The sequence below is a fragment of the Oryctolagus cuniculus genome, chromosome 5, assembly GCF_964237555.1.
Source record: "Oryctolagus cuniculus chromosome 5, mOryCun1.1, whole genome shotgun sequence".
NCBI classification, from domain to species: domain Eukaryota; kingdom Metazoa; phylum Chordata; class Mammalia; order Lagomorpha; family Leporidae; genus Oryctolagus; species Oryctolagus cuniculus.
The window spans coordinates 92737751-92765383 of NC_091436.1; the positions used below are offsets into that span (position 1 = coordinate 92737751).

Below are 27633 nucleotides of genomic sequence, written 5' to 3' on the forward strand. Positions count from 1 at the left end.
CACATGATCTAGTATGGCAGAAGTCTGGAGGTATTTAGCAAACTATGAACTTTACTAAATCTAGGTAGGGAATTCAGATGGGTGTTTAAATTAGGAACATAAACACACACACACATAAATCCCAGAGCCTTAAAAGCCCTTATGGGATGTGGCCTATGATGAGAAGTTTGGAATTGTAATCTTTATTTTTCTTAGCTCTTTTTCTATTATCCCTTATTTTAGCAAATACATTGTCACATCTGAAGCTTAAAAAACTATGTCCAAACTCTTCCAAGCTAATAACAGCTATGGCAAAATTGCACAGAATCTTTTTTTTTTTTAGCACTCTTACATCCTTTGTCACAGAAAACACATTCTTTGTCACAGAAAACACAATCTTAGTAGCTAGATGTTTAGAGATAAATGGGCCCCAAATTAAAACACTTTTGAAATAACATGGTTCTTTTTTTCTGTAAACACGGTCAAGAAAAACAATTTTCTAGCCCAAAATAATCAATAGCCTCAAAAGATTTTCCAATATTCTAATAATGGAATGGCTTCTGCATACATTACTCAAATTTAACAATTTGCAGTCATTATTTAAATGAGAGACTTGAGGATGTTGGCAATTTAGGAGATGTCTGAATAAAAGAAGCCATTTGGACTTTATAATTATTCATCCCAAAAGAAAATTATGGGGTGCTTCTCTGTGTTTCTCAGAGCAAATGGAATAGAGAAATGAGAAAGAAACAATATGAAGAAATTCAGAAAATAAAAAGAGGAAATCTCAACTGAAGATAACAAGTTTGCCGTGGTTTGGGCAATAGGTTTTGGCTAGTGTTTGAGAAGAGGTAGTTTTTTTTTTTGTTTTTTGTTTTTTTTGTTTTTTTTTTTGTTTTTTTTTGCATGTTGTTGGAGGCACACACATATCTTGAGAGAAAGTTCCAGAATGAAATGGATCTCCTTTGGAATTATTGAAACCTGAGGTGATGTGGGAATAAACTCAAAACCCAAATGCTGTATCAATGTGATAGCATTTCTGGAAGAAGGTCATGGACCAGAGCAGCACAAATCCTAAAACAAAGAGCAACTGGAACAGGGTCCAGTTAGGAACCGGCTGTCCGGGTTCCCAACCAGCGCAGGGAGGAGACAGAGGAGAAATGACATACAGCAGCTATTCAATGGCCCAATGGAGCAACTTCGCTTATCCAAGCACAAAAATGAAAGTTTCTGAGTTTTCCCCCCAAGAACTACTACTCTATTGACAACCAATGGGCATGGCTTTGTTCCCAGTGAGCAGTAAACTTCCTCGAAGACACAGCAAACTGTTTCCATAACTTGCCCGCACGCTTGTTTATTAAACCAGGGTGATTTTCTTTGCTAGGAGTTAATTTTCCCCTATTAAAAGTTTCCATCTCGGCCAGCGCCGCAGCTCACTAGGCTAATCCTCCGCCTGCAGCGCCGGCACACCGGGTTCTAGTCCCAGTTGGGGCGCCGGATTCTGTCCCGGTTGCCCCTCTTCCAGGCCAGCTCTCTGCTGTGGCCTGGAAAGGAAGTGGAGGATGGCTCAGGTGCTTGGGCCCTGCACCCACATGGGAGACCAGGGGAAGCACCTGGCTCTTGGCTTCGGATCGGCGCGGTGCACCGGCCACAGCGGCCATTGGGGAGGTGAACCAACGGAAAAGGAAGACCTTTCTCTCTGTCTCTCTCTCTCTCTCTCTCACTGTCTAACTCTGCCTATCAAAAAAAAAAAGTTTCCATCTCACAATCAGTTTAAAGATTCCTTCCCACGCACCTCCCCACCATTGTCTACACAGGTTGGCTTGAGACTTCAGAAGCTTGGACAGGAGGACAGGAGAGGGTGTTGGCTGAGGGAGGATGCAAAGGGAAACAAAACTGTGTCCTTATGAGCTCCACAGAGAAAATGGTTTCCCTTTTATAGGTATCCTCCAGGGCAGCCTTTCACCCACGGGAATAGGTTGCCTTGCTTCTGCTGCAGATATACCTTCATTCTCTAGACTCTTCCCAGGCACACCCTTGGTGCTTTGGGGACAGTCTTCTTGTTCTTCACCATTGCAGAAAATGAAAGCTTCGCCATGCCAGCTTTCTTTTTCCCATTTGGAAACACCAAGGCAAGTCATCAAGCAAACACTCAACCAGTAAGTAAGAAGCCATTTCTCCTTTCCATACAAGTCTGTAGACCTTAAAAACAATGCTCTCGGCTAGAGAATCATTTGAGACCAGTGTGTACCAAATGCAGGGTGGAGGGAAGTGTCCACTCATTGCAGAGAATAAGGTAGTGCATTGCCTTTGGAGAAATATTTAAAACTAGTAAAGCCAACTATAAATACGTCTGTTTTTCTGTTATCACTATACATCAACAATTTTGAGAAATGTCAGTGATAAAACATTTCTCCCCACAAATATCTCTTGCTGGTCTAAGTTCTAAATAATTACTGATTATTTATGTGTATGTGCTTTAAGTCAGTACATTTTCATTCCTTATTATTTAATAAATAATTATATTCCACATGGAAATTAATTTGGAGAAATACCCATTAATCAGTTGGATCCTAACACACATAGAGTTTTAGTAACTTAAAGAGTAAGTTCATAAAGAGTAAGGTTTGAGCCGGCGCCGTGGCTTACTAGGCTAATCCTCCACCTTGCGGCGCCGGCACACCGGGTTCTAGTCCCGGTCGGGGCGCCGGATTCTGTCCCAGTTGCCCCTCTTCCAGGCCAGCTCTTTGCTGTGGCCAGGGAGTGCAGTGGAGGATGGCCCAAGTACTTGGGCCCTGCACCCCATGGGAGACCAGGAGAAGTACCTGGCTCCTGCCATCGGATCAGCGCGGTGCGCTGGCTGCAGCGCGCCGGCCGTGGCGGCCATTGGAGGGTGAACTAACGGCAAAAGGAAGACCTTTCTCTCTGTCTCTCTCTCTCACTGTCCACTCTGCCTGTCAAAAAAAAAAAAAAAAAAAGAGTAAGGTTTGATGTGGATCCAAACATTATAGTACTCCATATTCTTACTTTTAAGGGGCAATTCAAAATTATGATGATAGCATGTAGAGAGAGAATAAATAGAAAGAAATATAATTATTTCTTCAAACTTCAAACCTGCTATACTTTTTGGCCCCTTGGAGTCTTTGTGTCTAAAATGTAAAGGACATAGGCAGTGTAAAATGTGAAGTTTGGCATAGCTGGTTTGTACACTCAAATCTAAGTTTCTATATGCAATATTTTCCTGAATTTCAATAATATCTTTTAAGGGTTTAAATATAGTCCTATTTTAAATTGCAGGATAAAGAATAAATCCAGTCTATTAGGAATCAAGTCAGTGGTGCCAGCTAGTAGTGGCAGATATCTTTAAAAGGGCAGTACTGGGCCCGGCGCCGCAGCTCACTTGGCTAATCCTCCACCTGCGGCACCGGCATCCCAGATGGGCACCGGGTTCTAGTCCCGGTTGCTCCTCTTCCAGTCCAGCTCTCTGCTGTGGCCCGGGAGTGCAGTGGAGGATGGCCCAAGTGGGCCCTGCACCTGCATGGGAGACCAGGAGGAAGCACCTGGCTCCTGGTTTCGGATCAGTGCAGCGCCGGCCGTAGCGGTCATTTGGGGGGATGAACCAACGGAAGGAAGACCTTTCTCTCTGTCTTTCTCTCACTGTCTATAACTCTACCTGTCAAATAAATAAATAAAAATCTTAAAAAATAAATAAAAGGACAGTACTTTGGAATTATTGTTCCAGCATTCTGCGTGTTTCTTCACACACTGATCAAATGTGAAAAGCTATCAACTGCGTTCATATGAAGATGACAAAGTTGAAATAAAAGAACCATTCTGAGGCTTCTTTGCTGTTGCAGGAAGATCTGCTGAGCCCACAGAAGAGATGTGTTGATATCAGCCTCCATTGTGGCCAATGTTACAGCGGAGTTGAAACTATGAAAGACACAGTGGAGTTAAGGCCCTTTGTGGGTCAAAGGAATTACTCCTGATGTTTATGCATATTTTATGTAAATAATCCTTTAATTTTTGCAGAGCTCATTCTTTTGGAAGTGGCCATTTATGGATGGCTCATTTGACAACTTTGGAAAAAATTGGTTCATTCGTTTAATTCTCACCTCAATGATAGAACACAGTACAGAATGGATCTCTAATAGTGAGAATACCCTTTCCAGATTAGAGGTCATGCTCATTATGGAACTGCATGGTCCAAACAAGTCTGAAAAGTCGATTTCAACCTTCAATGTGTTATGCAATCCAAAAACAAAGCGGACCCAGGAGGATTAATTAAAAATTTCTCTCTGTTACATGCAATTTTTCTTTCCTGAATTATTTTTCTTTCTGGTATGAAGTTTGAGGTGAGTTTCATAGGACTCCAGAATATTTTCAGACAGCCAAAATAAGCCTTGAACAATGGGCAATGAAACAACAAGCTTTAAAAGCATTCCTTAAAGATCAAAATACAGAAATTCTTAAGAACATTGTAATTATGCCACATAATATTAAAGGGCCACAAATTCACTAAAAAATGGCATATAAATGAAAAATTCTGAACTATTGCAAATTCAGAGAGAAATCTTATCTGAGCTTCTCTTATCTGACTGTAGCTATTTTTCTAGAGTCAGCTGCCACAAATGCCCAAACTCCAAAGGAGGTCTCCAGCCAGAAAGGTAACTGACTTGGACAGTGGGACATTGTCAAGTCTCATTAGAATTTTCCACACTTTGAAGCCCTAATCCCACTACCCCACCTGCCTGTTAAGCCAGTTTATAAACCTGTATCTCTAGATGTTCGGGAAACTACTCTGTAGAGGAGTCCACAAGTATGTTTGGTGTATCTCCTATTCATCTATTATTAATGAATTCTGAAGTTGCTTATCACTCAGACTTAAATTTGTAGAGGAAAAACTTTTCTTCTTAAAAATATATAAGCAAATGGATGCTTACATAGAAAAAATCTCATTTTAAATAATTCTGGGGCCGACACTGTGGCATAGTAGATAAAGCCTCCACCTGCGGGGCTGACATCACTTGTGGGAGCTGATTGAGTCCTGGCTGCTCCACTTCTGATCCAGCTCCCTGCTAATGGCCTGGGAAGTCAGTGAAAAATGGCCTAAGTGGTTGGGCCCCTGCACCCATGTGGGAGACCCGGAAGAAGCTCCTGGCCCCTGGTTTCAGATCAGCTCAGCTCTGGCTGTTGCAATCACTTGGAGAGTGAACCAGCAAATGTAAGATTTCTCTCTCTGTCTCTCCCTCTGTCTGTAACTCTGTCTCTCAGATAAATAAATCTTTTTTAAAAATAAAGGATAATACCAGGAGAAATGATAAGAGATCATATTTTGCTAGCACATACTAAAAGTATTAGGATTTAACCATTTCATTGTTCTTACCAGAAACTATACATTGCATGAAAGAAAAGGGTCAAATAATGTCTCTGATGTTTTCTGAAGGATTTATTTATTTTATTTGAAAGTGAGAATTATAGAGAGACAGAGACAGACAGGGTTCACTCTCCAAATGGCCACAAGGGCCAGGGTCAGGCCAGGCTAAAGCTAAGAGCCAAGATCTTCTTGCAAGTCTCTCACATGGATGCAGGTGCCCAAGCACTTAGACCATCTTGCACTGCTTTCCCAGGCTCATTAGCAGGAAACTGGATCAGAAATGGAGCAGCCACCAGCACCTATATGGGATACCAGTGCTATAAGCAGAGGCTTAACCCACTGTGCCACAGCCCCAGCTCCAGTGTCTCTAATTTTTGTGCCAGAAGAGAAATTTCAAAAGTATTTACAAAATAAGATTTAAATATACCTGAATTTACTAATAAAGATAAATTGTGGGGGGAAAATTGACTGGGGATATTTGAAAGGTGCTAGAGAGATTCTAAAGAATAAATTACATGTTCACTATTGTAATTTCTAGAATTTATTGTAAAATGAGATTTTTATGTGACTCTGATCAACTGACACTTAGACTTAAGACTTTTCCCTACTGTTTGTATGAGTTTACTTTGAAGAGTTTATGGCAGGGCCAATGTTGAGCATATGAGAATTGGTTCAAGTCCCAGATGCTCTATTTTTAATCCAGCTCCCTGTTAATGCATCTGGGAAAGCAGTAGATGGTGTCCCAAGTACTTGAGCCATGGCTACTAACGTGGGAGAACCTGATGCAGTTCCAGGCTCCTGGCTTCAGCTTAGCTTCTTAAGCTTTTTCCACTAGAACAAAGTCATGCAACACTACACATTATACATTATATGACAGTAACTTACAGATGTTGTCAATAGAATCAGAAGGAGAACACATTTAATCTTTAAGGAACCCAAATAACTTAAAATTCTATATAATACCATAGAAAAATTCAATATCCAAGGGGCATAAGTAGAATTAACTAAGATTTAACAAGTATTGATTTCTTCATTTAATGTAATAATTTTGCCATGTAGAGGAGGAGGGTACAAAATAATGATCCATACTGGTGTCTATCCTGTAGGAGATACCCTAGGTGTGCCAGAGCTGAGGCTGGCTCCTTCCTCTGCAGCCTTTTCCCCCAGACTCTCCGCTTTCCCCGTCTGGACCAGCTTATTCCGTTCAGGGAGACTGAGGTGGAAATGGAGGCTTAGTAGATGTAGAATAAAGCAATAAGCCTTTACACGCCTCTAATCATTCTTTGTACCAGAATATGAGAATACTGAGCAACTTTTGTTCTCAGAATTGGCTTTTTTCTCAATTCTGAAAACAGAAACTATTTTGACCAGCCCCTCAAACCACCACACAGTTTAAAACAAGGAGATCAGCTCTTGAATCACTTTTTTTTTTTTTTTTTTTTTTTTTTTTTTTTGTTATTGAGAAGCAAAGAGAGAAACAGATGAATAGACACAATAATGGGGCCTGGGCCAGGGTCACCACAAGTTGGAAATGCAATCCAGTTCTCCCGTGTGGATGACAGGAACCTCTGCCTCCAAAGTATATGTTAGCAACAAGTTGGGATCAGGAGTTTGTGCTGGGTATTGAACCCAGATACTCTGATGTGGAACCTGTACGTTTTAGCCAGTGTCTTAACTGCCAAGCTGAACACAACTCCAATTGTTTTTTTGTTTGTTTGTTTGTTTGTTTAACCTGATTGTACCAGAGTGGCATTGTTTAATATGAAACATTGATTTTTGTTTAATGGCACAATTTTGAGTCTTTCCCTAATAATGTTTTTTCAGTTCTCAGCATTTTGCACATCACTTCAATTTGTAGTTGTAAAATAGAATGGCAGAGAATTTTAAAACATGTGAAAACATAACCTTAGTACACAGAAGAAAAAATAGGGTGAATTAACTCTTCTTTCCCGCACCTTCAGTATCAACAGAATTTTCCGGCAGTGGAAAACTTGCTTCTATTTCCTGTTGAAATAGAAATGTTGCTGATATGCACAGTGCTATTTTTGCAAAGATATGTATTTATTAAATTAGGTTTAGAAACTTGAGACTACATAATATAAATGCTGTCTGAAATGGTTCAGAGTTGCTCTCAGGCAAGTCATATTCCAATTTCTTCATCTGCTTTTTGCTTCCCCAGGTCAGAAGTGTGCAAGTTTGAGGGTGAATGATTTTCTCTGTGGCTCCCTCCTGGGGAGAAGTCATCAAAGCAGCCTGCAAACGAGCAGCCTGTGTTCCCTGGTCGATGAACCAGAAGGCTGGGCAAATGGAAGCCAGCTTCTATTGTTCTCTTTTCCTCCTGCCACTGGTTGGTAATTTAGGGACTTGAGATCAGTGTGTATTTGATTTTCTCTGGGTAAGCTAACCCATCAGGTGGAGCCCTTGGAACAGCACTGCAGAAAAGAGAAAGAAAAACAAGATAATGAAACTTAGGTGTCTTTTGATTTGGAAGGAGGCTTGCACTTTGTTTAATGGTTTCTTTTTAACACACACTGTGGAAAAAGAAAATTAAGGTTTCTGTATGTCTGCTCTCCACTAAAAGAGAATACTGGTTCTAGTTCAGTGACACAGAGGCAGGAAGCTTAGTAAGCCGAATTTAATCAATGTTGATATCTTCCTAAGAAATATTTTTAAAATTATGAATCTTTTCTTTGTTTAACAAAGGCTATCTGGATTTGTTTTCTTCTATTTTTGTTCAATCCCCAAATGTTTAAACACTGAAAATTCAAAGGGAAAAAAATCTCAATCATAAAGGGGATAGAGAATGGTCTTGATCTACATAATGAGATCTTTTTAACTTGGGTTATATCAACAATTCTAGGTCATTTCCCTTATATTTCTTGAAATATCAATACTTCAATGAAATATACTGGCCTGAAATAAACATTTTCACAATTAATTAAGAGTGGCTTACAGTTCTACAAGTCACAGACTATTTGGAGTGAATGGCTCAAGATCTTTTTTTAATGCGTTAAACATGGCTTTCTAGTCTATGTTTGCCATTATAAAGAAACAACTGAAGTCTCTCCCTCTCTCTGTCTATAACTCTACCTCTCAAATAAATTAAAAAGAAACAACTGGGGCCGGTGCTGTGGCGCAGCAGGTTAAAGCTCTGGCCTGAAGTGCCAGCATCCCATATGGGTGCCGGTTCAAGAGCCGGCTGCTCCACTTCCAATCCAGCTCTCTGCTATGGCCTTGGAAAACAGTAGAGGATGGCCCAGGTCCTTGGGCCCCAGCACCCATGTGGGAGACCTGGGGGAAGCTCCTGGCTCCTGGCTCCTGGCTTTGGATCGGCGCAGCTCCGGCCATTGCGGCCAACTGGGGAATGAGCCATTGGATGGAAGACCTCTCTCTCTCTCTCTGCCTCTCCTCTCTGTAACTCTGACTTTCAAATAAATAAATAAATAAATAAAAATCTTTCAAAAAAAAAAAAAAAAGAGAGAATCTTGGGCCCAGTGACCTCCAGATCTCCTCTCTCAGGACTGTTTCCTGAAGTCCTGGATTCATCACCAACCCCAGTATCACTTCCAGCTACCTGAGCACTGGTCCTCTTTTTTCAGCTTAAAAATCATTTTAACGTTTGCAACTTACAGCCACAATATGCAGACCAATAATATATGTGCCATCTTTATAGGACTTATTTTGTAAATTTATTTATATACATACAAAAAAAGACACTTCTTTTGTTTGGATGTGCAATTGAAACAGTCCTGTTAGCTTTGGCAAATGCAGAGACCTGTTAGAATCACCATAATCAAGGCAGAAAGTGCCATAATATTTTAAAGTGCCCTTTGTGTTGCCTTTCATAGTCAATGCCTGCCTCCAAACCCAAGCCTTGGGGACCAGCGATCTGTCCTCCCTACCAACAGCTTTGCCTTTTTCCAGAATGTTATATAAATAGAACCACAATGTAGGTGGATTTTGTATCTGGCTTCCTTCACTTAGCACGGATATTGGCAAACTTTCTCTGTAAAAAGACAGGTAGTAAATATTTTCAGCTTTGCAGGCCTTGCTGTCTCTGTTACAATTATTCAACTCTGACATTGCAGCATGAAAGCTGCCACAGACAGACATAAATAGATGGGTGGGGCTGGAGCTAGCCTGCAAACCAGCGAGTTTGCTGACCCCTGACTTAGCATAATGCATTTGAGGTTTTTCCATCTTATTGCCTCTATTAATTGTTTGGTCCTCTGATTTCTGAGTAATAATATTCCATTGTGTGGATAGATCACAGAGCATTTATCCATGCAACAGGGGACATTTGGGTTACTTCTATTTTTTGGCAATTATGAATTAAATTGTGCTATGGCCACCAAGTGTCTCCCAAAATCCATATACTGAAACTTAATCACCAATATAATTGTATGAAGAAGTGGGGCCTCCAAGAGGTGATTAGTCAGGAGTGTCTCACCTTTATAAATGAAATGAAGGACCTTACGAAAGAGGTTTGTTGCAGGATTTGGTGCTTACTCTCCCACCAAAGAGGACACAGAGGTCATCCCCTCTAGGAGATGCAACAAAATGCTACCCTACAATCAGATAGATTAGGCCCTCACCCCACACCAGACCTACCAGAGCCTTACTCTTGCATGTCACGGTTTCCAGAAATGTGACAAGTGAATTTCTATTTATAAATTGCCCAGCATCGGGTATTTTGTTACTGCAGCACAAATAAAACTAAGACAAACTGCTCTCAACTCTCATTTACAGGCTTTTGTTTAAACTTAAAATACCCAGAAGTAGGATTACTGGACTATATGGTTTAGTTTTATAAGAAACTGACAGGGGTCAGCACTGTGGCATAGTGGGGAAAGGGGCCATCTGCAGTGCCGGCATCCCATATGGGCACTGGTTCATATCCCAACTGCTCTATTTCGATCCAGATCTCTGCTATGGCCTGGGAAAGCAGCAGGAGATGGTCCAAGTCATTGGGCCCCTGCACCTGCATGGGAGACCAGGAAGAAGCTCCTGGCTTTGGATCAGCACAGCTCCGGCCATTGCAGCCATCTGGGGAGTGAACCAGCATATGGAAGACCTCTCTCTCACTGCCTCTGCCTCTCTGTAATTCTGCCTTTCAAATAAATAAATCTTTAAAAAAAGAAAGAAACTGATAAACTGTTTTCCAGAGTGATTGTACATTTTGCATGCCCACCAGTGATATATGACAACTCTGCTTCTCCTTTTTCTTGCTGGCACTTGATATTGTCAGGTTAAAAAAAAATAACATTTTATTTAGATAAGGCAATAGTCAAAGTGGAAGTTCTCTCCTCCCTTCAGAGAAAGGTACTTCCTTCTTTGATGGCCCATTCTTTCTGCTGGGATCTCACTCACAGAGATCTTTCATTTAGGTCATTTTTCTTTGCCACAGTGTCTTGGCTTTTCATGCCTGAGAAACTCTCATGGGCTTTTTAGCCGGATCCGAATGCCTTAAGGGCTGGTTGTGAGGCCAGAGTGCTGTTTAGGACATCTGCCATTCTATGAGTCTGCTGTGTATCCCGCTTTCCATGTTGGACCGTTCTCTCCTTTTTAATTCTATCAGTTATTATTAGCAGACACTAGTCTTGTTTATGTGATCCCTTTGACATTTAATCCTATAATTATGAACAATTATTAACTTAAACTGATCAATTTGACTAGTAAGATGGCATTGGTACATGCCATCTTGATAGGACTGAATTGGAAGTTCCACTTTGACTATGGCCTTATCTGAATAAGATTGGAGTTTGTGAACTCAAGAGGCTTCCATAGCCTTGGCAATTCATGACAAGATCCTCAGGTGATTACTGACATCATAAATAAGAGTGTCAATTGTTAAATCAGCAACGGGAGTCACTGTGAAACTATTCCCCATGTAGGATCTCTGTCCTTAATGCATTGTACTATGCGTATTAATGGTATAACTAGTAATCAAACAGTACTTGATATTTTGTGTATCTGTGTGGATGCAAACTGTTGAAATCTTTACTTCGTGTATATACTAAGTTGATCTTCTGTATATAAAGATAATTGAAAATGAATCTTGCTGTGAATGGGATGGGAGAGGGAGTGGGAGATGGCATGGTTTCAGGTGGGAGGGAGGTTATGGGGGGAAAAGCCGCTATAATCCAAAAGTTGAACTTTGGAAATTTATATTTATTAAATAAAAGTTTAAAAATAGCATTTTAATAGGATTATGATAGTGTGCTTTTAATTTGAATTTCCCTAATGAATAGTGAAGTTAAGTGTCTTTTCAGATGCTGTTTGTCTTCTGAAGTGAAGTGTCTATTCAATTCTGTTGCCCCCCACCCTTTTTTACTGGATTATTTGCTTTCTTTTGGTGAAAATTAGGTTTTTTTTAACATATTCTAGATACAATTTTTTGTCATATGTCTGATTTTAAATATTTTCTTTCCATCTGTGGCCTGTCTTCTCATTCTCTTAATAATACCACCGAAAGACTCCACCTCCTAGTACCATCACTTTGGGGGCTAGAATTTCAACATAAGAATTTGAAAGGGACATAACCATTCTGTCCATAGCAAAGAAAATGACAAAGAATTTCTTTGTTTTACAGAGCAAAAGTTTTTAAACCTTGATGGAGTTTGATCAGTTTTTTTCCTTTACTGTCATGATTGTGGAAGGATATTTAAGATCTCTTTATCAATTCAAGGTCACACAGAGTTTTCCTTATGTTTTCTACTGCAAGTTTTATAGTTTCATATTTTACATTTAGGCTTATGATACCTTTTAGGTTAATTTTTATATGAGTTGTATAACATCATTGTCCTTCTTTTTCCATATTTTTGCCAATTGTCCTGGCTAAAAGACTATTGTTTGTTGAATTATCTTTACATTACTTACAAAAATAAATTGATCATATTTCATTGAGTCTATTTATGAGCTCTGTCTTCTGTTCCATCATCGTGCATTTTGATGGTATTACACAATCTTGATTTCTGCCACTGTAATAAATCTTGAAATCAGATCATATGGATAGAATCAGACAGGCAGCTCTGTTTTACCATGTGTGGATGGTGATTCTCACAGTCAACTTTTTTTTTTTTTGTCTCGAAGATTTAATTTATTTGAAATGCAAAGTGAAAGAGAGAGGGAGAAACAGAAAGAGAGAGAGAGAGAGAGAAACTTTCATCTGCTGGTTCACTCCCCAAATGTTCATAATGGCTGGAGCTGAGCCAGGCATAAGCCAGGAGCAGAACTCCATTCGGGTCTCCCACATAGGAACCCAAGCTCCTGGGCCATCCTCTGCTGCTTTCCCAGGTGCATTAATAAGAAGCTAGTTTGGAAGCAGAGCACCTGGGACTTGAACTGGATCTCCAATATGGATTGTTGGTGTCACAAGTGGCAGCTTAACCTTCTACGCCACAAAGCTGGCCACCACATTCAGTTCTCAAAGCCTCTGTGCACTAGCCATTGAGGGGTGAGACTGAGGCTTGGGCAGTAAGGATGTCTTATAGTTTGAGTAGAATATGGTTCCCAAAGTTGTGCAGACATTTAATCCCCAAAGCCATAAACTAACGGTATTAAGAGGATGGAAACCCAATTCAAATATGGTCTTCAGGAGGAGGGCCAGTGGGAGGTCCTTAGGTCCTTGGGGGTGCGTCCTTAGAAGTGAGTTCTCACAAGAGAGTTGGTTACATAAACCCAACTTGGACCCTGCTCCCTGGCTCTCCATGTGATCTTTCCTCCGCACATACCCTTCCATTACCAGCCTCTGGCCTCACCAGACAGCCAAAGCCAAACCAAGGCCCACTCAATCTTGTGCTGTGAATTTACAAAACCATTGAGCCAGAATAAATCCACTTCCTTCATAAGTAGCTTAGTTATTTCATGGTAGTAACAGAAAGCTGACTGTTGGAAGGCGGATCATAGTTTGTCTTCAGCTCTTCACTAAGCTACTTTAGCTTTGCTCTGCACATGTACAATTTGCTGGTGGGCCTGGGATGCGTAAACACAGAGAATTAGGGAATCCCTTGATTATAAATCATAGCAACCGGGGCTGTCACTCAGTTCTGTCAACCAGTGATAGCCTTGAGTGAACTGAAGAGAGAAAAGGACCATAGGACTAGCATTTTCTGAGTCCTTTGACTAAAGACCTGAGTTTCTCTGGGATCTTTACTGCTGCAGCAAGGCCCCTTCACAAATTGGGTTGGCCAGAAGGCAAAGGGAGAAAATGATGGGGCGTGGAGGTGGGGACAAAGGGTGTTTCAGTCTCTTTGAGCTCCTATGACAAATGAGCATAGAGCAGGGGGCTTGCAAACAACAGAAACCCATTCCTTCCAGTTCTGGGGTGCAGGTGTCAGATCAGGGTTAGTGTGGTCGGGGTCTGGTGGGGCTGTCTTCTGAGCCGCAGACTACAGACCTCTCTGTGCATCTTCACGTGGTAGAAGCCGCAAGGCAGCTCTCAGGGTCTCTGTTGAAAGGCACTTAACGGCACCTAATCACCTCCACACCTCCTAACACCATCTCTTTAGGAGTGAGGATTCAAACTCGTGGATTTCAGGGCACAGGACAAAGGAGTAGAGAACTTGCCCTATACTATTCCCCTGGATCCTATTTCTAGTCCTCTGGCTGGAAAGAGGAAGTCTCTCTTGTAGTTTTGGCTGGCAGCACCCACTGTGCTGATTTCAGATTTGACTCACCCTCAGGTCACTGCTGGATGACAAAGGAAACAGCACTGTGCTGTGCTTCAGGTGTGACTCCTCTCCCCAGTCTGCCTGCTCTTAGTGATTTGTCAGAGTCCTCAATAGTTACTTTCTACATTCTGCCCATTTGGTTATAATTGTGAAAGACGGATTGTAGCGGACTAAATCTTGGCCAGCACTGGAAGTTCACATTGCTTATTTGTTTTTAAGATTTTCTTATTTATTTATTATTTGAAAGTCAAAGTTACACAGAGAGAGGATAGGGAGAGAGAGAGAGAGAGAGAAGGTGGAAGAGAGAGAGGTCTTCCATCCACTGGTTCACTCCGCAATTGGCCACAGTGGAAGGAGCTGCGCCCATCCAAAGCCAGGAGCCAGGAGCTTCTTCCAGGTCTCCCACATGGGTGCAGGGTCCAAGGCCTTGAGCCATCTTCCACTGCTTTCCCAGGCCATAGCAGAGAGCTGGATTGGAAGTGGAGCAGCCGGGGCTAGAACCAGCGCCCATACAGGATGTTGGAGACTCAGGCCAAGGCATTAACTCACTGCACCACAGTGCCGGCCCCTCACATTACTTATTTTTAAGGTTAGTCCTTAAACTTATTACATCATACTAGAAATTACTAAGTAAATGTTTCCCCACTTTTCATTTGGAAACTCTCATTTTTATGTCCCCTTTCCCTGCTTCTCATGTCCCATTTGATCAGTTCCTGTGCCCTACTCAGATTGAGCACTTAATCATTGCACCTGTAGCCCGAGCAATCTTTATTGCCTTTCTGTGTTTGATTTGGATAGTAGAATAGAGTGCTAAGTTTGAATGAGAAAGCACTAGATTATTAAAAATAAAGATCTTCTGTGGACTTTGTATTTCTTCAGGAAATCTGATTGCTTGAAAACTAGCAAACGTTCAGTTTTGCTTCATTTTCCAGCTGTTATTGGTGTTCTTCCGGCATGAAACGTGGAAGGACACACCAGAGGAGAAGGCAGGTAAGCTGATCCATGATTGCATAGTCTACTTTCCCATCACGCATGTTCCCAAAGCCTCTAACACATCCACAACGGACTGTGCTCCAAATTCCCCACCCCTAAAAGTGTAAATCAAGATGGGTGAACTTTAGTCATTTATGGGTTGTTTGACCTTTGATAATTTACTTAATTTCTTGTGCTTAATTTACCCATTTGTCAAATGAACTCACTGAACTACAAATCTCTTAACCCTCTCTTTTGCAGTTCTGACAGTCTACGAATTTACAAGAGTAATTGGAAATAGACCGTGCCAAATGTGAAACCCCAGTTAGATAATCACTCATCAGTTACACCTTTGCGTGCACTGCGGAGGTAGGTAATCAATATGATTCCCATTTTTAAGAAGAGCAACCATGAATGGGTAAGTAATACAATATTTCTGGAGAGTGAGTGGCAGTCCAAATTAGATAGTGATTTGAAAATGTGTGATCCGCAGTTAAGCTAAAGCCTGGGCCTGACTGAGTCTGGATTCATCACTGCCTTGGGGTCTCACTACTGGGTTCATAGTGAGACTGTGAAAAGTCGAAAGACTAAAGATGATTGGCTAGAGACAGCATTCCCTGGAAAGTGGAATAATTAGAAAGTTAAATGCAGCCGTTTCCTCCCCTTGATAGGAGCTCAGGAGAAGAGAGAATGAAATTTTACAATGTACTGAGCAAAGCTGATCAATTTGGCTAAAAAGAATTTGAAATTAAAAAGAAAATTGATTGGGGAAAAACATCAAATAAGCACATGAAGAATTGAAAAATCATCTAAGCTTTCATAAAGACAATCAGAAAGTCTGAGAAATTATGACAAAAATTAACAATACATGAAAATATTAATTTTAGACAAGCTTGTTAGGTTTTGGCCAACATTAGCTGCTCCTCTCTCCTTTCCCTCCTATGTTTTTGTACTACAGAAATTCAGGTAAGCGATATTATCGTAAGCGTATTCCCGGCAACTTACTTTTTCCACAACTTAACTCATTGCTCTAGTTCATTGCCAGGACCTGCTGGACTATTTGCTGTTGAACAATTATGTATACATTCTCTTTTTGGTAATCACTGTTTACTGACTTATGCTATTGCAAACACTGATGTCTTGTTTCTATCAACTTATTTGCATTTTGTTTACCCTTGGCTAACCTCTTGCTCTACTTTATCTCTTTTTATGATGAATTTTGTTCTTATTCAGGCCTTATGGATCCATTTCTCTTTGCATAGTAAATCTTTACTAATTCAATGAGGATTTATGGGTTGTAAACTTTCTTGTTGTGGGTCTGAAAATATCATTTTTAAAAATCTCTCTTTGGGGGGCTGGCGGTATGGAGTAGTGGGTAAAGCTGCCACCTGCAGTGCCAGCATCCCATATGGGAGCCAGTTAGTGTCCCGGCTGCTCCACTTCCGATCCAGCTCTCTGCTATGGCCTGGGAAAACAGTAGAAGATGGCCCAAGTCCTTGGGCCCCTGCACCTGCATGGGAGACTCGGAAGAAGCTCCTGGCTTCTGGCTTCAGATCAACCGAGCTCCAACCATTGTGGCCATCTGGGGAGTGAACCATCGGTTGGAAGACCTCTCTCTGTCTACCCCTCCTTCTCTCTCTGTGTAACTCTGACTTTCAAGTAAAATAAATAAATCTTTTTTAAAAAATCTCTCTTTTGGAGGCAGGCTTTGTGACATATCCAGTTAAGTGACTGCTTGAGATGCCCTCATTTTGTATCAGAGAGCCCATTAGAATCGCAGCATCTACACTTCTGATCCAGCTCCCTGATGATGTGCCTGAGAAAGTAACAGATGACAGTACAAATACTTGGCACCCTGTCACCCATATGGGATACCTGAATGAAGTTCTGGGCTCCTGTCTTCAGCCTGGCTCAGTACTGGCTGCTGTGGACATTTGGACAGTGAACCAGAGAATTATTTCTCTCTGTCTCTCTCCCTTTCTCTCTGTCACTCTGCCTTTCAAATACATTTTTAAAAATCTCACTTTTGAATAATAATTTATCTAAACAATAAAATTCCATATTGACAGCTATTGTCATTTTAGTACTTTAATACTATGAATTCTGTTCAGTTTCATTGTTGCAAGTGACACCATGCTGTCAGTCTAATTGTCTTTCCTTTATCATCATAGCTAATGCTTGTGGAATGCCTACTCTGTCCCAGTCACTTGCACTTCACAATGACTCTTTGAGAAAATATTTCCATGTGAAACATAAGGGACCAGAGCATGTAGAACTGATGTGTCTTGGTCAATGTCCACAGGCACTAGAGGTAGAGCTGGGGGTGTCTGTCTTTGTAGTAGTAGTACTCTGAGTGTGCCTTTGGATCAGTAAATCATGTCCTTCACCTTTGGTCAATTCTGAGCTCAAATCTCATCACATTCTATTTTGAAGGTAGGTGTTATTCCTACCTCACTCTTGTCAAACTCCTTATGGATGGTTGTGTAGATGACACACCACACAACTCTGGGGGCACTGTTCACAGCAGAGGCTATGAGTCCTTATTTTCAGCCAATTTACCTATGAAAATTTCCTCAATTTCCAAAGAATCTATGATTAAATAAGGACATTTCCACATCTTGGTGAATTAGCTGTTATACCTCCAGTGCTCCTAGGAAAGGAGTGTTTCTGATGACTAACTGCCAAGTTATTCAGGTTGATCTCAGTTTCTCAAACAATAAAAATGTTAATGATGATAAGAATGGGCTTGCTTCACGTGTCATGCTCTACTGTCTTAAAAATGCTTTATGTACATTATTTAACCTGATTCTTCTCACAATCTTGTGAGATATATCGTGTCATAATACCTTGCTTAATAGATAAGGAGGCCAGATCTCACAGAAATCAAACAGCCTATGCATAGTTACAAAGCTATTCAATGTCAGGTGGACCCATGCCTTCTGAGTCTAAAACTGCTTAGAACTGCTATGTGCATAGCAAGGCCCAAGAGCCAAGGAAGACCTTTGGCAATCAGTGAGGTCCATTGTTCTCCCTGATTTGTCATCATTATGATTAATCTTACCATACAACAAACAGAATCACGTTGACACAAAATCCCTGGTACAAGTGTTGATTTGATTTGCAATTGTTTTCCATAAACATCACCAGTGGATTCATCTGACTGAAAGAAAAGTCTAGGCACCATAGCAAGGCATACATAGCCTTTCACATTGTCCCAGTCAATTTTCATGTGAACCCTGCTCTGGGTACTATAAATTTCCACATTCCTGAATAACCTGAACCATTTCGGAGCTGACATTTCTCTTGTCTGGTTTCTGCCCCTCCCTGGAGCCCGTGGTGCAGGAGCCAGCTATGAGATGGCCATGGGTGAAATAACGTCAACTGTGACTTCTCCATCGATTTTCCCCTTTTCTGTGTCTGCTTTTTTGTTCCCCGTGATGAGCTCCTAGAGAATGCGCAGTTCTCATTGCCTGTGAACCCACAGTTCTTACCAGGACTGGAGCCACACATACTAAGTGCCTAACATTTTGTGAGTGAATACATTAATCGGAACAAAATACTTTCAGATATAATATGTTAAAGAAGCTTTGTAATTTGAAAGCACTTTTGTATGTCAGTATCAATCTGTTTATTTTCAATCTGTTTATTATCAGTCTGCTCTCTGAAAAGTGCTAAGTACTGCAATAATACATGTCGACTGAATAATGATCAAATTCATCCAGAATGAGTTAGTGGATCAGAACAGTGAAATCATGCAGTATCTCCATGGGAGGGGTATAATAATACCTAATCTCACTATAAGGCTTAACGCCATCCGTTTCATGGACAAATAACGCTTAGCTTTACTGACATTTATATCTGTAAGCTCACAAACTTAATCCTTAAAAAATGTAATGGAAAATGTTCAAAATTTGTCAGGGAATCTGAACGAAAACATACACACAAATATAACCTGCCATGTTAGGTATTAATTTCATCACTTCCGATCAGGGAAAATAAAAATCAATGTTTATCATGGCAACCAATGAGGAATGGTGGGGGTAAATGGGCTCCCTGTGTGCATTCGTTCTGAGGAGAAATGAAACAAAAGGGATCCACCAGGAATTACAGCTGTGGCGAAGTTGATTAACCTGCATGCACTGTCACAGTGTGACTGAAAAATAGCATCAGATCCGTGAGGAGCTGCCCTTCCGGATGCTGTGCGCCTTGCAGGACCAGCAGGCAGACAGCGCTGCCGCAGCTCAGCGATTTCATTGCATATATACAATGTCAGCCAAATGCAACAGAAAAGACTCAGAATAAGGGCTGCACTCAAAAGACAACCAAGCCATAAATGACAGAATGGCAGTTTGGGAGAGCCCTGATGCAAGAGCATTTCAGTTCGATAAGTGTTAGAAGAGCTGAGACACTAGGCATTCCTTTCCATTGTCAGTCTGACCAGAGAGATTCCTGTCTCTCTGTTGTTTTTGTAAGCAGGCAGGAAGAAGAAACATGAGCAAATAATCAAGGAGGGGAAAAAAACAGAAAAATTCTGTTTCACTCCTGGCCCATGTATACTATGCTACAATATACAAAGAATTTCAGAGCTACAGGGTAGCCTTCGGAGATAGAAAACTCCACCATGTGGCTGTTTGTGCTGCTCTATTTCCCCTCTCCATGCAGCAGATCTGAATGAAACTCCTGCTAGGGTTATGGAAAGGATGTGAAGGGTGCAAGTCACATCTCTGCTCAGGTAGCCTTGTAGGACTAACATGCAGTTTGTCATTACCAACTGGCTTGTAGTTGGAAGCTCTAATAAAAGAGCGTCTGGCTTTTACTTGAGCACATTTCCCCACACACAGTCCAGAGAGCTCTTTGTTACGCTGAATTCCATTGTCGTGGTGTTATCTTGGAGATATTTATTTGGGGAGGTATTGAACATATTTTGGGCCACAGGAATGCTGTTTAGGAAGTGATTTCTTCAAGTGCCTTACTTAGCATTAGTATCTATTTCAGCAGAGAGCAAGAGATAGGGGTGTTTTATTTATACATTCAGATTCAGCCGTATACTTATTTCTTAAAAGTCTGTATTGATCTGGTATGCTCCCAGGCCACTTGAGAAGTCTCTGTGAGGCATGTCCAGGAAAACTGACTTACATTAGTTCAGCAGCTGGATACTAACCCTCCTTAGTGTCAGTTATAAGGTAGTAAATTATAAAATTGTTCCAGCTTTCTTTCTAATGCAATCTTGAAAATGAACATGGTTCCAGAAGAACATAGGCTAAAACATCTACAAAAACGGAAACTAAGTGGGTGTTTTTCCTCTTGTGGGGGGCTTTGTGTTTGTGGGCTTGCAGGGCAAGCATATTAGCATCTCACTTCACAGGATGGCTCTGGGCCCTGGAGAAGGTAGGAAAACACCAGCAAATGTGCGTACTATGCATTTGGGGTGGGGGGCAGTGCTATTTTAAATAATTCTCTGAAATGTTCTAGGCTACTTGATAATCTGCCTTTCTCTGTGTTGACTATATTTTCACATTATGTGGCATTTGGAACAAATACTTCACTCTACATTGTTATACTTGTTTAATTCAATTCAACACTTTTAAGAGTTTTACTTATACTCTTTTCAGCTGAGAAATGTGTATCCCCATGGTTGTATGTTAGAAGGTCTACAGACAAAGCATACACCATGGGAAGTTTCTGGAGTATAAGTGTTACAAAGAAGTCAAAATAAGCATTTTTATATTAAAATTACTAATATTACATGATATGGTTGGATGTAAAATTCACATTAATTTTTTAAGACAAAGCACAACTTCAAAGCAATTCCATTCTAAAGCGGTCTGAGGCCTACCTTCCCCTGCTGTAAGTCATACCTGGGGAGAAAATGTGAGAACATTCTCTGCAAGATAAGTTGTTGGGCCCAGAGCACTGGGAAGTACAAAGGATTTGGCTATGGTCTTTGTACTCATGGAGCTTACAATAAGGAAGCAGACAATGTATTCACCACAACACAAACAGAAGGACTCCAGGGGCAGATCAATTCTGATCAATGCAAGTGCCATGTGGGCGCTGGTCCTTGGGGAGGGCCTGGGAACACAAGCAGAATTTCAACAAGTGGATTCTGAGTCGGATTTCCAGGCAGGACAGTCAGCTTGTGCAAAGGCACAGAATCTTAAGTTTGGAAGGTAGATCTGAGCATGTTTGTCTCATGTGTCTGGAACATAAGATAGAGGAATCAGGAAAAAAAGATAGAAGGTTGTACTTAGGGGCCCGGCGCCATGGCGCACTAGGTTAATCCTCCGCCTGTGGCATCGGCTTCCCATATGGGTGCCAGTTCTAGTCCCGGTTGCTCCTCTTTCAGTCCAGCTCTCTGCTGTGGCCTGGGAAAGCAGTAGAAGATGGCCAAGTCCTTGGGCCCCTGTACCCACGTGGGAGACTGGGAAGAAGCCCCTGGCTCCTGGCTCCTGGATCGGTATAGCTCCGGCTGTAGCAGCCATATTGGGGGTGCACCGACAGAAGGTTGTGCTTATATGTAGATTTTCTGTGTTTATCCTTTACAGGAATCTTCCAGTGAAGATTAACTTTGAAAAAGTCAGTTATTTCCCTGTGTATCTGCAAAAATGATTGGATTTTGAAATTCATTTAATTGAAGCATGAATACATGTTATCTTTCACAATAGATCAGATGAGCTTTTTTTTTCCCTTCATTTGCACACAGAGGGATTTTGTTTATTCTGCAAACGTTCAGGTAACACCTACCATTGCCAGGCAGGGTGCTGGAAACAATTGGCAAAAGGTGCTTCTCCCTCCTGCCACTCAAAAAAAGCATAGAAAACCTTCTCTCAAAGAAGCCTTGAGTCCAGCTTTATTCAAACATCCAGGCTCCTCTGAGCCCCCGAAATGATCTGGTCTTATCCCTGTTGAGAGGAATCCCGAGATGATTCTCGGTCCTTCTATCAATCCCTTCCAGCTGGGGCTTGATCTTTGGGTCAGGTGAAAAACTGGTCACCGTGATGTTGCCAAATACAGATGGTTACTCCCAATACTCTCACCTGTGTTTCTACCCCAGGAGGAAGGCTTCTCCTTAATTCTACTTTCCCTTATTCTGAAATTAATCCTTGGTTTCCTGTGAATAATACTGAGAAATTTTAAATGTTGAAAAGCCAGAATCATGACCATATTTAAAATGTTTCATTCAAGTGAAGAGAACAGCTGTTGAGATGGCAAATTATTTCAGCATCAGGAATATTAACACTGACCCACAGGAAGGTCATAGAAGGACACAGATGGCAAGATTAATTGGGAACTTCTTGGAAGAATTCCAGTTGCCTGACACAGGCCGAGAGGGTCAAAGCAGAAAGACTGACCAGGCCAGAGGGTGATGCAGAGTGGGTGACCGCTTGTTATGATCACTACAGCCAGGGCCTGTGCCTCAGCTTTAGAAGGCAGAGAGATCTCAGCATTCTCAGACCAGGATGAAGTAATTCAAACAAAACAAAACCAAAAAACAAATGGCAAGGCAGAAGTTCCTCAACTATTACCTACAAAGTCAATTTATGAATCTTGAGCTTCACATTTTTTAATGATTTATTTTTATTTATTTGAAAGGCAGTTATAGAGAGAGGTAGAGAAAAAGAGAGAGAATCTTCCATCCGCTGGTTCAATCCCCCAAATGGCCACAATGGCCGGAGCGGGGCCAATCTGAAGTCAGGACCCAGGAGCCGCTGAGTGGGTGCAGGGGCCCAGGGATTTAGTCTATTTTCTACTGCTTTCTCAGGCCATACCAAAGAGCTGGATTGGAAGAGGATCAGCCCATATGGTATGGGATGCCGGCATTGTAGGTCAGGGCTTTAACCCGCTGCACCAACTGTGCTAGCCCCACAGTCATTTTTTTAAAAGACTTATTTATTTATTGGAAAGGCAGAGTCACAGAGAGAGAGGGAGAGACAGAGATCTTCCATTCCCTGGTTCACTCCCCAGATGGCCACAACGGCCAGGGATAGGCCAGTCTAAAGTCAGGACTCAGGTCTCTCACATGGGTATCAGGGACCCAAGCATGTGGATCATCTTCTGCTGCTTTTCCCAGTCATTAGCAGTGAGCTGGATCAGAAGTGGGGCAGCAGGGACACAAACTGGTGCCCATATTGGATGCTGGTGTCACAAGCAGCAGCTTCTATGCCACAGCACCAACCCCAGAACTGTTCCCTTCTTTTTCTTTTTCTTTCTCTTTCGTTTAAAAAGATTTATTGATTGATTGATTTGAAAGTCAGAGTTAGAGAAAAAGAGACAAAGAGACTGAGAAGCTAGGAGCTTCTTCTGCCTCTCCCACATGAGTGCAGGGGCCCAAGCACTTGGGCCATCTTCTACTGCTTTCCAGGGTGAATTGGCAGGAAGCTGGATAGGAAGTGGAGCAGCTGGGACAAGAAACAGCACCAATATGAGATGCCAGCATTGTAGGCAGCAGCTTTACCTGCTACTCCAAAACGCTGGTCACAGGAGCATTCCTTTCTAATGGCTGGTCATACACAGCCCATCAGAGCACCCCATCTGAACACAAGAAGGAAGCCCTCTGCTGCCCCAGATGAAGTGGCATAGTGTTGGGTACATGAATTTTGGAGACAGATCTGAGTTTGAGGTCAGCCTAACAGTTCACCAAGTAACCCCTGGGTAGTCAGATGTTCCCTCTGAAAGCCTCCGTTCCTCACCTGTGAGATGTTAGGTGACTAGCAGTAGTAGCTAACCCCTACTGAGCAGCTGTGATGAACCAGGCTTGTTCTCAGCGCTTCATAAGCACATCTCACCTGACAGCTACCTTCAGGGGTGAGTGCTTTCCCCAGTTTTGCAGGTGAGGAAACATTCATTCTCACTGTGATGTCTTGAACCTGTCCGATTGTGTGGCAATGGGTTTTGCTTTCCAGAGGAGTAGTGAATAAGTTACTCACTGGGTCATGTGAACCCAGAGGAGCAAGCAGGTTGTGGAAAGGAAAGTGAACCATGACGTGGTGCCCCAGGAAGGGGACCAGGTGTCATGGGGCTCCTGGTTTCCTTCAATATCTGAAATGAAGCACACAGCTCACTATAGGGCAGAACTTTATTTTCTCTTCTGCTCTCCAAATCTCCACCTGGTCCATGAGAGTGAGTTATATTCTCATTTAAATGTTGCTATCCTTATTTCACATGAATTAATAATCCTGACTTCAATTTGCTGAGTGCACTCACAGCCTGCCGTCTCTGGTGCATCTTCTCTTACTGACTAGCAGTAAGATCCAAAGCATGGCTGCCTTCTCTCTTGCTTTTCCTATGTCCTGGATACAATTATATTACACCAGTTACACTTAGTCATGGAAATTAATTTATATACTGGACAAGATATTAATATTTGCCAGATCATGTTTTTTTCTTCTATGAACAGCACGGGAAAAACACTCAAGTTTTCAAGTAATGTATACATCACACACCCAAATAAAAATAAACCTGAATAAGGTGGTGTTATGGACTAAATCTTTTTGTTCCCTCCAAATTCATATGTCCAAGCTCTAACTACCAATGTGATGATATTTGGAGATAGGCCTTTGAGAGGTGATTAGGTTTAGATAAAGTAATAAGAGTGGGACTCTCATGGTGGCTTAATTCTCTCTCTCTTTCTCCCTCCCTCAATCCCTCCCTCTCTCCGCCCCCAAACTCCCCCTCTATCATATAAGGACACAGCAAAAATGTGTGGCTCTCTGTAAACCAGGAATGCAGCCCTCACCAGAACCTCATTGTGCTGGAGCCCTGATCTTGGACCTCTGGTCTCAAGAACTGTGAGAAAATACGTTTCCATTGTTTAAGGCACTCAGGCTATGGTGTTTTGTTCCTGCAGTTTGAGTCGACTAATACAGTGAAGAGAGCATCTAACTTTGTCTTCCTACTGGAGCTACCGAATCCTAAAGATAATTACCAATTGTTTTAGATGTAAGCCATTTCCTGGGTATGTCAAGGCCAGCAGATCAGGAGATAAGTGCCATTGGAAAAAGGGGTTCAGATATTCAAAGAGAAAAGAGCACACCATGCTACAGGGACGGCATGGAGAGACACCTGGGTTGGTCAGGAGGCAGGGGAGAACATGTGGACTCTATGGGACAGAACTAGTGAGGCAGAGAAACCACCTGGAATTGGCTAGTTGCATTATTCCCGTGGGCTCTGGTCTATGGGGATTGTCCCCAGTTGTCCACTACCTGGCCCTGAGATGATTAGCACAAGTGGTCAGAGGCCCAGAGTGTGAGAGCCAGGAAAAGAGGAGGTTGGGGAGTGTGGGCTCTGGCTTGGCTGGTTTGAACTGGAAGGCACAGTCCCAGCAAGTAGTTCATCAGCCGTTGATGTAGGCTAATCCTAGGAGGAGCAGGCCCTCCTGATCAGCGAGGCCCTGAGATATCAGAGCAACAGAGAATAAAAGGCATAGTAATGCGCTAAGGAAGGCTGAGTTGATGTATACATTAATAATAGAGAAGTTCATTCATTCAACCTTAATAAGGATCCCAAAGGAATTAGAACTTGATGAAGAGAATAACTGACTGAAGACCATGTGGAATAAGAGCATAGACAAATTACTGTTCTAACTTCCAATGTCAGTTCACGAGGCCTCCTCAGACCCTTTAATAGCTCATGCTACAGGAAGCTTTCTCAGGTTTTCTTCTCTGCTTCAGTCCTGATGTCTCATCATCTGCTAATTCTCTTTTTCTGCTTCCCATCAGTCTGTTGGATTGGTCACTCCTTTACATATTCCTTTTAACTTATCTATGTCTCTTTCTCTTATTCAACAACCATTAAAAACTTAGATTTGGGGGCCGGTGTTGTGGCTTGCAGATAAAGCTGCCACCTGCTATGCCAGCATCTCATATGGGTGCCAGTTCATGTCCCAGATGCTCCACTTCTGATCCAACTCCCTGCTAATGGCCTGAGAAAGCAACAGGTGATGGCCCAAGTACCTGGGCCCCTGCCACCCATGTGGAAAACCCTGAAGAATCTCCTGGCTCCTGGCTTTGGCCTGGCCAAACCCACGCAGTTATGGCCATCTGAGGAGTGGACTAGCAGTTAGGAGATCTCTCTCCATCTCTCCCTCTCTCCAACTCTGACTCTCAAAATAAATACATGTATCTTAAAAAAAAAAAAAAAACACTTAGACTTTAGGAGTTCAGACTCTCCTAGTTCTATTTATACGGTGTTGTCAGTCTATTACTAATGTTCATTCTCATGAGTTCCTGGTGAAAGGCCCAATAAGAGTTACCTAGGAATCCTGATGACTTGGAGAGTGACAGAATACTCTAGGTTCATGCCTTGTACAAGCAGATTGTATCTGGTGCTTGGTCATGAAGCACATTTTCCTCTATCAGCCTTAGCATTTTACCTCCCATACCTGGGTTGAATCTTTGGAATCCACCTGGCCTCTGCTCTTCTTGCCATGCACACTCGTACTGTCTGCTGAGCTCTCCTAATGCTACCGAGGCATTGGTGTGCTGTCGTGCGGTGACCGTTTCTGGTTAGGGGCATCATTCTCCCAAACCAAATTCTGCATTCAAATCCTCTTTCAGCCACTCACCCAATAGGTAACATTCAGCAAGTTTACCTAACCTTCATAAGCCTTGGTTTCTTCCTCTATAAATGAGGCTCATAATAATAATACTAGCTCATAAGGCTGTTGTGAGAATTAATGAGGCAGTGTACACAACACACTAACCACAGAACCCGGTTCATCATGCATGCTCAGTAATGATCATAATCACTACCACAGCTATCCCAGCTTTGCTCTTCCTGAGGGTCTTCTTGTATGTTGCTTAAGGTCATTTTCATAAGTTATTAGTCTCATTCATTATGTTCTTTTTATTAGTTTCATTGCCAAAATTTAAACTTTATTTCTTAAGTGTAACCACCTAGTACTAACTACTCTATCTACAATTCAGAGATCCACTTAACCTGAAGTTTTATAAATTCCTATAAATCAGAAATATAGTAAGTAGAGGGCTGCATTATGCCTCATGGGCCCTTTCTTCAGAAAAACATGAAAATTAAATTTTATGACTGAATTGATATAAAGACAAATATAATCCAGGGTGAACTTATTATTATATTGATTACTATGTTCATTTTTTTTCTTCTGATTTTAGGAGAAATTAAAATCAGAAAATGTCTGTGCACCTGAAAGTGTTGAGGACTCTCGTGCTGCTGTGTCCGAAGCTCCAGTCAGTACTCATGAGTCAGTGGACTCAGACAACAATGAGATTCTCATTTATCCACAAAAGATAGTTAGACCCAAGTGGATGGCCAAAGCCACAATTAGTAGTACCAAACCTATGTATTATGTATTTTCTCTATCAACATACCTGATAAGGTTTAAATTATAAATTAGGTAGAGTAGGGGCCGGTGCAGTGATGTACCTGGTAACGCTGCCACCTGCAGCATCAGCATCCCATGTGGGCATGAGTTCGAGTCCTGGATGTTCTACTTCCAATGCAGCTCCCTGCTAATGCACCTGGAAAAGCAGTGGAAGATGGCTCAAGTGCGTGGGCCCCTGTACCCATGTGGGAGACCTGGAAGAAGCTCTTGGCTCCAGGCTTCAGATCGGCCCAGCTCCAGCTGTTGTGGCCATTTGGGGAGTGAACCAGCAGAAG

General features: G+C 41.9%; 1 protein-coding gene across 5 annotated transcripts in view; it reads right to left on the reverse strand.

The window, feature by feature from the left end:
- SH3BGRL2 (SH3 domain binding glutamate rich protein like 2) overlaps positions 1-27633 on the reverse strand; it is a 159493-nt gene that overhangs the window by 26112 nt on the left and 105748 nt on the right. For 4 of the 5 annotated variants that reach the window (XM_070073846.1, XM_070073843.1, XM_070073841.1 and 1 more), the window contains one exon: positions 7399-7788. The exons of the other annotated variant lie outside the window; for it this stretch is intronic. In XM_070073846.1, coding sequence (XP_069929947.1) covers positions 7765-7788 — 24 coding nt within the window. In that variant the 3' untranslated portion in view covers positions 7399-7764. Of the gene's footprint in view, positions 1-7398; positions 7789-27633 lie in introns of those variants that run through there. 5 annotated transcript variants of the gene reach the window in all.